Here is a 13,425-nt window from a genome sequence, read left to right as displayed (position 1 = left end):
GCCCCTGGCCAGGGCTCCCTGACCACTTGCCCACCCCTGATCACTCTCCCTCTGGCTGCACTCAGCCACTGGCCGGGGCTCCCTGACCACTTGCCCACCCCTGATCACTCTCCCTCTGGCCCCTCTGGTCACGCTCAGCCACTGGCCGGGGCTCCCTGACCACTTGCCCATCCCTGATCGCTCTCCCTCTGGCCTCTCTGGCTGCAGCCAGCAGCCTGTCCCTGAGCAGCTGCGGATCCAGCTACGCCGGGTCAGCATGCACGACTACGAAACCTTGCACTACGACAAAGAGCAGCTCAGGGAGGCCTGTGCGTGAGCCTGGGCCAGGAGTGAGGGGTGGCGGGGCCCCAGCCCCAGCCCCAGCCCCAGGCTGACAGATGCTCTTCTGTCTCCACAGCCGTGCCGCTGGGCACTGTGGTGGTGCCAGGGGACAGCGACCTGGAGCTCTGCCGTACCCACATTGAGAGGCTGCAGCAGGGGGTGAGGAGGATGACGGAGTTGCGGGCATGGGGGCCGGGCAGTGGGCCAGCGCCTCTTTGCACAGCACAGCTTTTCTCTGGTTTGCCTCCACCGCTCTCCCTGTCCCACCCTTTCCTTTATGCCCACCCCTCACCTTCCCTTCATCCCGAGCAGGAACCCGACGGAGCAGGAGCCAAGGCTTCATCTGGTCAGAAACTGTCACCTAATTGGTGTTTCCTGGATGGTGAGTTCCTGCCCACTAGCGGCCTAGGAAGGGCTTTGTCCTGGCGGTGCCCCTTCCTGGGCAGGGGAGCTCGGGTAGGAAGGGCAAGGTGGAAACCCCAGCTCCTCATGTCCCTTTCTCTCCCACAGCTACTACAGCCAATCGATTCTACAGGATAGATCGAGCCCAGGCAAGTACAAAGGAGTCCCCGGGCAGCCTCCCGAGCCCTGCCCAAGAGAGTGTGGTATCTGAGACGCCCCTGGTCCCAGCCCACGTAGTCTCTGTCTCTGTCTTTTCCTGTCCCCCCCCCCCGCCGCCCACGGGGCCTTCATTGTAGTCAGGGCTACAAAGCAGACAGCCGTGGAACGGGTGGCAAGCTGTGGAGGGCAGTGTGTCCCTGAGGGAGTCCCCGGGTGGTGAGGGAGCTGAGCCTTGAACATTGCATAGCATTTTGATGAACCCCGGGAGAACACACTAGCCGGAGGATGGGGTGGGGGAGTGAAACGTGGAGACGCTTGAAAATCAGCGGGACTCGTTAAGAGGCTGCTCTGGAACTGGTGGGGAGGGGCCAGATGGCAGCGGGGTGGGGGTGTCAGCACCTCTGATGTTGGAGGCCCCCAGCCAGGCCCCAGGAGCGCACAGACACACATGAGCCTGCCCCTCCTGCCCTTGACGAGTTTGACTGTGGGTAGAAAGAAGGAAACACGGTTGGGAGTCGGGTTGGGGAAGGCAGAGCATGAGGGGAGCCATCTTCCCACAGAAGCCCCCATCCTCCGAGCTGAGTTTTGACGGGAGTGGGCTGGGGGAGGGAGGGAGCGAATTCCAGCCCCCTAGGCCCAGGACAGCCTGGGCAAAGGATTGGAGTCAGGAAAGTGAAAGCCAGGGTCAGGACACAACTTGTAGGCCAATTGGTCTAGGAGATGGAGGGGGATTGATAAGTCTGGGGCCGGTGATGAGGATGATGGCGGCTCTGAAGGTCTGCCCAGAGAGTAAAGGCGGGGGAGGAGAGAGACTGGAGGGAGGGAGAGCCTGGGGCCAGCTGGGTGGCCTCGCCAGCTGAGGGCAGTCACAGGGCGAGCCTTATCTGGAAAGAAACTGAGGCCCAGAACGGAGAGCAGGGGCCCCGGGTCCAGATGCCACCGTCCTCCACCTCACCAGCAGTGGTAGCCTGAGGATCTTTGTGTGTCCAGGTCAGGCAGGAGTAGCTGATGAGGCCCGCGTCAGGGTGGCCGAGGGGCCAGCGGGGGCGGAATCTAGAGAGGTTATTGGGGGAGACAGCGATCACTAGGAAGCACATTGGAACCCCCCACCCCCCCAGATATTCATTAAGCACCCACTGAATACAGAGCGTTGTGCATGGGCTGCAGGGAAGACAAAGTCTGAGTGAGACACAATCCCTGCCTTCGGGGAGTTCACAGTTTGTCATGGGGGGATGATTGTCGTGGTTCAGTCCTTTCCCTCGTGTCCGACCCTTCGTGACCCCGTTTGGGGTTTTCTTGGCAAAGATCCTGCAGTGGTTTGCCACTTCCTTCTCCAGCTCATTTTACAGATGAGGAAACTGAGGCAAACAGGGTGAAGTGGCTTGCCCAGGTTCACACAGCTAGTAAGGGCCTGTGGCCCAATGTGAACTCACAAAGATGAGTCTTCCAGACCCCAGGCTCAGCACTTGTGTTCACTGCACCACGTAGCGGCCCATTTATGGGGATAAGTCCGAGACACTAGTAATACCCAGTATTATTGAGAGGGCTCAGTCAGTCAATAAACATTTATTAAGTGGGGTGTGTGTGTATGTATGTATTATATATACACAAACATAAAATTTGTATAGGTATTATTTAATAATAAATATATCGTTTTATATATCTACATGTTTGTCTACAAGAGGGGTGCAGGCAGAATGCTCCATTATCTCTGCCTTCCCCAGGACCCAGGAGGGTGGCTCCCATGACTTCCCCTCTGCCAGGGCATCTTCAGTGGGAGAGGGCCCAGGGCCTGATAGAGACTTCCTTACAGGAACATCTCAACTACGTGACTGAGATTGCACAGGATGAACTCTACGTGCTCGACCCAGAGCTGCTGGGTACCCCTGCCAGGCCTGCCCTCGAGGCCCCCCAGAGCCCCGGCCCCACCTCTCCACTACCCACATCCCCCAGGCCCAGGTGTGCACCCCCGCCTTGTCCAGAGGGTCCCTGGGCATGCAGGGAAGAGGGCAGCCCTCGGGGGTAGGGGGGTGGTCCTGGCCCCGGATAGTAGCCTCCTCATGTCTTCTGCTCCTCTGTTCCCAGGCCAGACCGAGGAGATGCTGTACTCCTGAAAGGTGAGGAGCCTTCTCTTTGTGAGCTCTGGACGTGGAGGTGAAGAGTGGCGGGCGGGGGGACCCCTCTAGCTGGAGAGCCCGAGACCCACACCGGTGAAGCTGGCGCAGGGAGGACAGGAAGCTAAGCCCCTTCTAAGTCTCCCAAAGGCCAGGTGGCTGCAAATGGACACCAGACCCCCTACCCTCTCTTGGACCAGCCCATCCTCCCCCTCGACCCCATAAAATCCACCCTTCCCCCAGCGAGCTCCCATTTTAACAGGCGGTACGAATCCACACACAGACTGTGCAGCCTGAGGAGAACGTGAATAAACACAAAGATGTGCAGAGCAGCTGAACACAAATAGTTTGGGAGAGTGGGCAGGAGCTGGGGGCATGAGTAAAGGATTCCGGCAGGAGATGGACAGGGTCAAGGCCCCGGGCCCACCTGTAACCTGCAGATTTTGTTCTGTAGGTGAAGGCTTAATAGAAGCTGCTGAGAGAAATGACTTCTGTAAGGTATCGGCCCTGCCCCCACAGGAATGGGCTCTCCTTCCCCTTCCAAACTGGGGCCACATGGGATGGAACCAGGAGGAGTCCCCTCCCCCTCAGGGGTGCTCCAGGCTGGGCCTCAACCCCGGGGCACCCACAGGGGAACAGACTCTTTGGGACAGCTGGCTGGGGAGGGAGGAGAGTAGCCCAGGGGACAGATCCCTGGTCCCTTTAGGGAGTTAGAGGGAGAAAGGCCTAGGAGGAAGGAGCCGGGAAGCCCGGCTCCCCAGTCTCCTGCCTCCTGTCCCCTCAGTTCCAAGAGCTCCACCGAGCAGGGGGAGATCTCATGCTCCGGGACGAGCGGGGCCGAACCCTTTTGCACCATGCTGTCAGAGCTGGGAGCAAGGAGATCGTCCGCTATCTCCTGGACCATGGTGAGAGAGCCCGGGGATGGAAGTCCCAGACCTCACTGCTAGGGACTGGGGGCAGGGAAAAGCCACTGGATTGAGTTAGGAGGCCTAGGGTCAGATCCCAGCTCCCCTCCTTGCTTCTTCTGTGATGGTAGGCACGTCATTCCCCTTTGTGGGGCTCAGTTTCCTTCTCTGTAAAGTGAGTTTGACGAGGTGATCTCTAAATTTCCCTCAAGCTCTAACTCCTACAACCCTCAGGGTGGGGTTCCCTCTTTGCTTTCCATCCACTTTCTGCCCAAGAGGTGTGTCTCTGACCTTCCCTCTCCTCCCTCCCCTCATGTTCTAGCCCCGACAGAAATCATTGATGCTGTAGAAGAGAAGTGAGTATTTGGGCACCCTTAGCCCTGGCCTACCGGGCCCCTGCCCTTTGCCAGGCAGCTCACTCCTCCTCAGGGGGGAGGTTGGGAGGGGAGGGGGAGACAGCCCTTGGTGGATGGGTGGGAGGCCCTTGCCTCGTCCTGGATCCCACCCAGCTGCTCCCTTTGCAGCGGGGAGACGTCCCTCCATCAAGCAGCAGCCCTGCGCCAACGTACCATCTGCCACTACATCGTGGAGGCAGGAGCCTCACTCATGAAGACTGACCTGCAGGTGCCCAGGATGGGGAGGCCTGACTGACAGGGCATAGGGCTGTGGGCAGGGCATTCCCGAATGGGCAGGAGAGGGAGGCCCCTGCTTCCTCCAGCCCACCATCCCACGGCCGGAGCTGCCCAGGGAGAGTCTGACAGACTTAGTGAGACCACGTGTGGCTGGTGAAGCCTGAGCTGTTGAGAAGGAGCTGAGGGAAGGGCCTGGCCTGAGCTCTGGTTCTAGGAGTTAACTCCCTTCACTGTCTGTTGGCCCCCAGGGTGATACACCGAGGCAGCGGGCTGAGAAAGCCCAAGACACTGAGCTGGCCGCCTATCTAGAAAACCGTCAGCACTACCAGATGATCCAGAGGGAGGACCAGGAGACCGCTGTGTAGCCCAGTGACCCCAGGAAGCAAGACGACGTGGCCCAGAACCTCCCCTGCTCCAGGACCAGGATGGGGGGAGGGGGCCGAGTCCTTGGCCTCACTTGTTCACACTGCTACATTCCACTGGGCCAGGTGGACGGCACCGTGGGGGGCCCCGCCTGGGGCCTGCACGACGAGGACGCGAGGCACACAGAGACTGGACTCAGAGAGCCTGGGGCTACAGCCCACCCTGCCCCCATCCTGTGCATGTTCTCTTGCCTGGCTTTTGAGCCCCATCTCTATCCTGGAGGTCGCAGCCTCCAGCCCTGACCAGGAAGGTTGAGGGAGGGGCGTTGCCCAGCCAGGAGAGCCAGTGACCCTGGCCACCGCAGCCAGTTGTAGTCAGGACTCTGCCCATATCCCAGCCACTGTCCCCGGGAGGCTGGACACCTTCCTCAACTGCCTTAGTGAGAAGGAGATCCTAGGGCAGGGGAGAGGGTGACGGAGGGAAGTGAGTCTGGGCCTGAAGAAATGGGATGAGTCGAGGGAGGGTCAGCCAGAAGCTGTGAGTTGAGAAGGGGTCCAGAGAAGCCCCGGGAGGGCAAGGGAAAGCTACTTCCTGGAGCCCGAGGCAGATGAGGGGGGAGGTGTTCAGTGCTGCAGGCATCGCCTGGTTCTCCTGCCCTCTGGATCCCAAGCCACCCTGCCCACTTCAGCACCTTCCTGGTAGAGCCTGCCGCCCACCCCCCCCCCCATTGCCTTTAGCACGCCAAACCATTTCATTGCAGACAGGGCAGTCCCTGCCCAAGGCAGGGAGATTCATCCAGCACATGGGGGGGCGGGGGGTGCCCAGGGAAGCTTGTCATGGTGTCATGTTTACAGCCTAGCTGGGTGTAACTCAGTAAAATGGATGTTTTTTCCTAACTGATTTGTGTTCTGGGGTTGGTGGAGGCCAAAGGAAGGGCCCAGACCAGGACTGCTCCTGGTGAGCATGGGACTTCCAAGTCCCAGGCGATGGCTGTGTGGTGGGGAGCAGTGGGGTCTGGCCTTTGTGCTTGGAGAGGAGACAGCCCTGGCTTTGGAAGCAAGATCCACGTGCTGTGGCTGTGGCTGTGGTGTTGGGCCTTCCTCATCTGGACAGGGCAGGGCAGGGCTGGGCCCCATCCCACTCCTCAGGACCTGGATCCTTTCCTCCATTGAGCCTCAGAAGAGGCAGATGGTCTCATTCTGCAACTCGGAGTGTTAAGATGAGGGTTAGGGTCCCTTGAGAGAGCTGGATTCAAATTCTACTTCTGCCATAACTGTGAGACCTTGGTCCAGTCACTCACCCCTCCCTGAACATCTTTTGGTCTGTAAATTAGGCGGTTGGATTAAATGATCTCTAGGGTCCCTTCCAGCTTCAGCTGGTCATCAGAATTCTGGGTCTACTGGGGCCTACTTGTCCTTAGCACCAGCCTGCACCTCAAAGCAGCCCTCCAAGAAGGCGAGAGGGACATCAGAAGTGCCTGGCCCCCCCACGCAGCCTGCCTTCTGGCCTTGTTCTGGGGGGCAGGAGCAGGATTCCACTGTGCAGCTGTGGCCCGGGCCAGGGGTGAGCTTTCCACCCTCAGTGCCCCGGGCTTGGAGTTTTTGCCAGGTCACTGAGGGTGAGAGGCCTCCTGGGATGGTTTGGAATGGGAGTGGACGCTGGGCACTCCCCCAGGGAGGTGGGATAGGACAGTCTCGAGCAGACAAGCAGCCCGGACACAGCCAAGGCCCTAAACGCTGCCTCCGAACTGGGCAGCAGCCTGGACCTCCACACAGCACGGACATGGGGCGGGGGGGGGGGGGGGGGGGGGGGGGGGGGGGGGGGGGGGGGGGGGGGGGGGGGGGGGGGGGGGGGGGGGCGGTGCACACGGACATTCACAGGCACAAAGGTAGAGCTGGAAAGGGTCATGGCGGTGCCATCCAGTGCCACCAGCTTATGCCACAAATGGGGAAACTGAGGCCTCAGGCCCTCGGGACTCCAGACATCCACAGGGATGCACACGTACTTGCTTGGGGTTCCACTTAGTCTTCCTCATCTGAAGATGAAACCTCAGTTTCCCCGAGAGTACGGGAAAGAGAGTGGCTTCTCGGCCCAGGATCCCCCAGCTTCTCCTGCTCAGGAGAGAAGTTTGGGGGCGTCCTCGGGCCCGGCCGGCCCCTGGAGGGGCGGAGGCGGGGGCTGGCCCCTCGGGGAGGGTCGGGGAGGGCGGGAGTCCCTCCCCTTAGTGGGGAGGGGGCGGGGGCCCATGTGACCGGCTCAGACCGGTTCTGGAGACAAAAGGGGCTGGGGCGGGAGGAGCCGGAGCGGGACGGTGGGACGGGCCCGGGCACGGGAGGCAGCTGCGGCCGCGGCGGGAGCGGAGCCCAGAGCAGACAGCGAGCGAGCGATCGGGGAGCAGAGACAGCGTCGGGGCCGGGGCCGAGTGAGCGACCGAGGGATCCAGGGAGGGACCCGGGCAGCGAGCGGCCCAGGGCACCCCGCGGGGGACAGGGGAGCTGACCGGGGGCACGAGGCAGGGGGGCAGCTGCCCCGCCCGAGGACGAGAGACCCCAGGGTGGGGTGGCCCGGGGTTCTGAGGAGCCCTCCCCCGGAGCCGCCCCCCCCGCCCCCCCCCCCCGCCCCCCCCCCCCCCCCGGGGGGGGGCCCCGGGCGCCCCCCCCCCCCCCCCCCGCATCCTTGGCTGGCTAGACCCAGGGACCCCGCTGGGCCTGGCCTGAGAGGGGAGGGGCCCCAGCTGGGAAGAAGAGGGGAGAGCCTGGGGCTCTTAGTCCATTGTGGGGGAGGGGTCAGCAGGCCCTCCGCCCAGCGCCCAAGTGGAAGGGGGAGCACGCTCTTCCCTACGCACACCGTTTCGGTACCAGGCCGGAGCGTGCGGTGATGGTGGGGAGGAGGGTCCAAGTATCACCATGCTCTGACCCCCGAACCTCTCCCCCGCCCCCAACCCCAGGATGCAGCTCCGAAACTTCCTTGTGCTCACCCTCATGGCCCTCCTGGCCCTGCCCTCGGAGGCTGCAAAGAACAAGAAAGGTGATGGGAAGCTAAGGGAAATGGGGGAGGGGCGGGCTTCTCCCCTGGGGCCCCGGGGGATGAGCTCTCCCTGGCGAGCTAATGGCCGCCCTGCCTCCGGCCCTTGTTCCAGACAAGGGAAAGAAAGGCAGTTCGGAGTGTGAGGAGTGGAGCTGGGGTCCGTGCACGCCCAGCAGCAAAGACTGTGGCATTGGCTTCCGGGAGGGCAGCTGCGGGGGCGAGACCCGGCGCCTCAAGTGTAAGGTCCCCTGCAACTGGAAAAAGGAGTTTGGAGGTAAGGATAGCACCCCCCCCCCCCGCCCCCCGAAGACGCCCGGGCCTCAGAGCGAGGGGCCGTGGGGAATACTCGGGGCTGACGGGAGAGGACCAAGTAGGCAGGATGCCCAGCCAGCGCGGGCCATCCCTCTGACTCCAGTCTTCCCCAGCGGACTGCAAATACAAGTTTGAGAGCTGGGGCGCGTGTGACAGCAGCACTGGTACCAAAACCCGCCAGGGGACCCTGAAGAAAGCCCTCTACAATGCCCAGTGCCAGGAGGCCATCCGAGTGACCAAGCCCTGCACCCTCAAGGCCAAAGCCAAGATCAGAGGTCAGTATCTGGACAGCTCCACCTTCCTGTTGGGGTCTAAAGGGGAGACCCAGGCGGTGCACCCCCCCAGTCAGAATCCCATTACCTAGGATGCCCTGCCTGAATTAGCCCTTTCCTCCAGGCAGCCTGGGGCCCACAGGAAAGCCTCTGTGGTAGAGATCAATTCTGCTGGGGAGGGGAGGGAGGGGTAGCAGAGGTGGGGAATGAGTGGGGGTGGGAATGTGGGGCCAGAGCTGGAGGAGGAGGGGCAGATCTCCCGACCATTACTTCTCACCACTCACCCCAGTCTGGCTTCTCTTTCACAGCCAAGAAAGGGAAGGGGAAGGATTAGACCCAGAAGCACCACCTGACAAGGGGGCTTTGCCTCTGGGGGACTCCCAGATGCCCTGTCCCTTTCCTCCCTCTGCCTCCCCCCTCCCCTTTCCAGCCCCCCAGAACTTATTCCACACCAGGTGCCTTGTTCTTATCATTAGCTTTATCAATCACGAAGCCCTCCTCCCCACTTTCCCTCCATTCTTCCCAGCCCTGCCCCGGAGCCCTGGCATGAAGGGGTGGAGGGGTTCAGGGGGGAGGGAGGGACTAGGCCCTCCACTCCCTGCCCTGGCTCCCTCTCACCCCAATGATGTGAGCTCCAATTCAGCCTACCCCCTTATTCAAGCCATCACCTTTATTAAAAAATAAAAATAAAGTCTTTTTTTTTCCAATAAAAGCCTTTTGTTTTTAATATATAAAAGCTCCCTTCTCTAATAGTTTAGCTGCAATTTGGGGAGAGGATTCTCTGGGGTTTAGGAGGGAGAGGAAGGGGCGAGGGTAGAGATCCAGAAAGCTGGGACAGGAGCGCTGACCAGGCAGGGAGGACGGAGTTTGATCCCCTACCCCGCCATTTCCAATCTGAGCTCAGAATTCAGGATGCTAATGGGAAAAGCAACATCTCTTAAAAAATGAAAACCAGGTACAAAACCTTTCTCCTCCTATGTCCCATCCTGACCCCTCAAATTCTTGATGCCTTTCCTCCCCAGTGATGGCTAAGCAGACACCCCACTGGGCAGTGGAGTGGGGCTTGGGGAGCTAGACAGGAGTGAGGCCAGACCTCTCAGCAGCATCTCCAAATTCAAGGTCTCCTTGTCTGCTCTGCTCTGGGTATCCAAACTCCTCAAAAGGATCCCACCTTCCTGCTCTAGACCCTCCTTTGGTGGAACTGGCATGAAGGAAACTGAGCCAACCTCACTGAAAAACAGGCATGCCCCTGGAAGGAGCCCATTATACAGAGAAAGAAACTGAGGCTCCTGCCCAAGGCAATGTGGCCAGGTTGTACAGATTTTCTCGCTCCCACCCTGTAGGTGTGTCTGCTGCCCCTAATTCTGAATGTCCTCTTCCCTCCGCCTCTCTTCCTCCCCGCTCTTTCCTCATCTTGTCCTCTCCTTCTTTTCCCTGCCTTCTCTTTCTTCTCTGTCCTTTCTCCTCTCTCCCTTGATTCTCCTATTTCCTCTTTCCTCTTCCTCCTCTCTCCCAACATTTCCTGGACTCTCCTTTTCCCCTCCTCCCACCCTCTATCTTGTCTCTGTCTGCCTCTGTCTCTGTCTCTGTCTCTGTCTCTCTCTCTCACACACACACACACACACACACACACACACACACACACCCTAGCCTCCCATCCCTCTCACGTGCCACTCAAACGTGAGTGTATTTCAGGAGTAAGACGGGCAGGCCCTGAGGGAGGCTGTGGGTGAAGACCCAGGAGGCCACACTTCCTTCTTTCCAGGGATGCTGAGGGCACCAAGGCTGCCCTGCTCTCATTTCAAACAGATGCACAATAGTCTCAAGTCACCATCCTGAACACGAAAGGCAAGAAATGGTGAAGCCTTCCTTTGGCTCAACTTAGACCATGAAGCTGTCCAGCTGCACCAACCCCATGTGGTGGAATGAGCCACTGCAGCCGGGGAGAAGATGAGGGGGCGAGGCGAGCTCTTGGGCTCAGTCCTCTACCCTCTGCAGACCTACAGAATTTGACAGCCAGGAGGACTTTCAGTGTTCTGAATCCACAACATAACCCACAAAGGTCAAGCAGCTTTGGTGGGGAGTAAGGGAGACCCACTGGCCAGGCTGCAAAGGGGAAAGTGGGGAGATTTACTGCCTACTGGAATAGACTGGAGGTCGGGCTGAACCCTGCATGCAGGTGGGTTAAGCAGTACCATTTACACGCCGGGGTTAGGGGGCTGCTCCCAATACAGTTGGACCCTCAGAGCCCAGGGGCCTGATTTCCCCCTCCCTACCCCTACGTCCGAGAAACCACGCCTCCACATGCCAACCCTACACCTTCTTATGTCCCTTGTAGTCCTGATGGCTGGGGTTCAAGCCAGACCTTCCCCTCCGGCAGCCGCATTCCTGGCACCTTGGCCAGCACCGCACCCTACCCCACCCCTTTTTCTAGTCACCAGGTATACACGTCCAACCACCTCAGGTTTTCAGTGAAGTGTCAGACATTGAGTCCCTAGAGGCAGACCCTCCTTTCTTCCAGGTCCTCCCCAAACCCCCACCCCTCCAATCTCAATACGAGGGTATCCAGCTCCTTCTGGCCAGAGGTCTGTTGGGTCCTGGCCTTTCTTGAAGTCCTGAGAAGAATCCACACAACCTCTCTGGAGCCAAAGTCCACTTTGGTCCCACCAGCAGCTCAGCCCAGTTGCCCCTGGAGCTGAGGGGCCCATCCCCCACTCCCTGCCCCTGGAGGTCAGGTAACAGGGAAAATGTGAGGACCAAGCCTCCCAGACCTTCCACTCTGGTGACTCCGGACACACACTGGGGACACTCCAGTACCTTTCCTGAGCCGTCCTGTAGGCCGTAGGGAAAAGGGTGCCACCTGTCCGAGTCTTTTCTCTCCTCTTGAGTGGGACAGGCAGTGGGTCAAAGGGAGTCACCCTGGAACCACTCAGAACCCAGAGCGGTAGGAAGTCCCCATCCACGGAGCTGTGCCCACTTACCTGGCAGTACCAATGTTTCTGTACTGGCACAGAAGTAAGTGCTTGAAGGTCTTCTTGAAGGTGGCATTGCAGAGGGCATAGCAAGCAGGATTAATGGTGCTGTTGACGTAACAGAGCCAGTAGCCAATGGACCACACGGTGTCAGGGACACAGCTCTGGCAGAAGGTGTTGACTAGCACCATGACATTGTAGGGCGTCCAGGTAACAATGAAGGCCAGCAAGATGGCGAAGATGGTCCGCGTCACCTTCCTTTCCCGGGCTGCCATCTGCCGCTTCTTCCTCACCTGATTTCGGGCAATGCTGGCAAACTTGCGGGCCACGTTGGCGGCCGGGCGCAAGCTTGCCGGCGTGGCGGGGACTATCTCGATGGCTGTCACGCACTCATTGCCCGTCTGCTTCGTTACAATCTGTATCTTGGACCACTTGGAGGCTGGATTGAGCGCTCGTGGGCGTGGGGGCAGTGGAGTGGACGGGCTGCAGCCAGTCTCAGCCGTCGACCCCTCGGTCAGGGGCCTCTCCCGGGTGTTCTGGGTGACGCTGGCCGAGCTGGAGTCATTGGACGTGTCTTTCTCCTCGGGCAGCCGTGGCGGGAGCAGGACTGGTGGAGGTGCTTCCTCTAGCCTTCCATTGCGGATCTCCTCCTTCCCAGGCTCTCCCGGCTTCCGGCTTGGGTTCTTGCCACTCTGCTTCATAAGGGGGCTCCTGAGGAACGAGAGGCTCTTGGCCTTCTTCTCCTTGGGCCCCTCGGGACGGTGCTTGTGGACCCGGCTTCGACTAGCCAGGGAGATGTGGATGTAAAGCACGGTCATGATGACCACAGGCAGGTAGAAAGCTGCAATGGCTGTGCCAAAGGTGACCGCCGGGTTGGACAGGAACTGGATGAAGCACTGGTTGTCCGGCACCGTCCGTTCCCCTACCACAAACTGCCAGAAGAGGATGGCCGGAGCCCAGAGTACAAAGGAGAGCACCCAGGCGGCAGCAATCATGAGGCCCGCCATCTTGGTAGTGCGCCGGGCTGGGTAGGTGAGGGGCTTGGTCACGCAGAAGTAGCGGTCAAAGCTGATGATGAGTAGGTTCATCACCGAGGCGTTACTGACCACGTAGTCCAGCGCCAGCCACAAGTCACAGACCACAGCCCCAAGAGGCCAGTAGCCCTTGATGATATACACAGTGTAGAGATTCATGGAGAAGGCCCCAATGATGAGGTCGGCACAGGCCAGGCTGAACAGGAAGTAGTTGTTGACCGTCTGCAGCTGCCGGTTGACCTTGATGGAGAGCATGACAAGGATGTTGCCTACAACGGTCACCAGGCTCAGGGAGCCAGTCACGGTGGCAATGAACACCATCTCCACCGTCTCATATCGGTTGGGAGCCGCGGGCATCGCCTGCACGGACTGGTCAGACTGGTTGCCATAGCTGCTGTTGACTGGAGTGAAGTTTGCCATCTTAGCTGAGCGACTAGGGCGGGGCACCGGAGATGGGGGTCACAGCTGGACTCTAAGGAGACAGAGAAAGGTGGTTGGACATGGAAGAGTGGAATGGAGGGGGGAGACAGCAAGCTCCAAAACCTCCCCAAACTTCCTCCCAGCAACGCCCGCCGACCTGAGCCTCGTCCGGCCCTTCAGCCCTTCCTGAGTTCCGCACTGACGTTTTCATGTGTTTTCAGCAATACAATAACAGCAGGGTATTTTGTTGGTATCTAGAGAATTCCTAGGTGAGAAAACTCTCACTACCAATCTAGGGGGGTACCTTGTCTTATTATTGTTAATAATAACAATAATAATCAATAATAATGATAGTCATAATAGGTCAGGCTTAAACAGAACTTTACAGAAGTGATTTCATTTGAGCCTTGAAACAGCCCAGTGATGTAGTAGCTATTATTAGCTCCATTTTAGAGAGGAGGAAACTGAGGCCTGGATCAGTAAAGCGATTGC

The 13,425-nt window shown here is 59.5% G+C and overlaps 3 protein-coding genes across 14 annotated transcripts in view; 2 read left to right on the top strand and 1 right to left on the bottom strand.

Moving 5' to 3' along the window:
• The window catches only part of DGKZ (diacylglycerol kinase zeta), a 66,876-nt gene extending 61,084 nt beyond the window's left edge, over positions 1-5,792 (top strand). For 8 of the 12 annotated variants that reach the window (XM_027837727.1, XM_027837722.1, XM_027837721.1 and 5 more), the window contains 10 exons: positions 208-308; positions 398-703; positions 832-872; positions 2,696-2,841; positions 2,968-2,999; positions 3,451-3,494; positions 3,781-3,901; positions 4,224-4,257; positions 4,426-4,525; positions 4,782-5,792. In XM_027837727.1, the coding sequence (XP_027693528.1) occupies positions 208-308; positions 398-703; positions 832-872; positions 2,696-2,841; positions 2,968-2,999; positions 3,451-3,494; positions 3,781-3,901; positions 4,224-4,257; positions 4,426-4,525; positions 4,782-4,898 (1,042 nt within the window). In that variant the 3' untranslated portion in view covers positions 4,899-5,792. The remainder of the gene's footprint in view (positions 1-207; positions 309-397; positions 704-831; positions 873-2,695; positions 2,842-2,967; positions 3,000-3,450; positions 3,495-3,780; positions 3,902-4,223; positions 4,258-4,425; positions 4,526-4,781) is intronic. The other 4 variants (XM_027837720.1, XM_027837726.1, XM_027837719.1 and 1 more) reach the window with 1 other exon arrangement.
• A 1,454-nt stretch (positions 5,793-7,246) lies between these two features.
• Positions 7,247-9,209, top strand: MDK (midkine). The gene is made up of 5 exons (XM_027837845.1): positions 7,247-7,318; positions 7,844-7,923; positions 8,036-8,197; positions 8,349-8,510; positions 8,816-9,209. Exons 2-5 carry the CDS (start codon positions 7,845-7,847, stop codon positions 8,839-8,841), a joined length of 429 nt encoding a protein of 142 aa, XP_027693646.1. The 5' UTR covers positions 7,247-7,318; position 7,844; the 3' UTR covers positions 8,842-9,209.
• A 1,871-nt stretch (positions 9,210-11,080) lies between these two features.
• CHRM4 (cholinergic receptor muscarinic 4) lies at positions 11,081-12,933 on the bottom strand. Its single transcript, XM_027837871.1, has one exon. It carries the CDS (start codon positions 12,931-12,933, stop codon positions 11,485-11,487), a length of 1,449 nt encoding a protein of 482 aa, XP_027693672.1. The 3' UTR covers positions 11,081-11,484.
• Positions 12,934-13,425: the final 492 nt, after the last annotated feature.

Source organism: Vombatus ursinus, unplaced genomic scaffold (genome assembly GCF_900497805.2).
Source record: "Vombatus ursinus unplaced genomic scaffold, bare-nosed wombat genome assembly UNPS02014822.1, whole genome shotgun sequence".
Lineage (NCBI taxonomy): Eukaryota > Metazoa > Chordata > Mammalia > Diprotodontia > Vombatidae > Vombatus > Vombatus ursinus.
The sequence above is the reverse complement of the archived record's forward strand: the minus strand, read 5'-3'. Positions and strand labels throughout refer to the sequence as shown.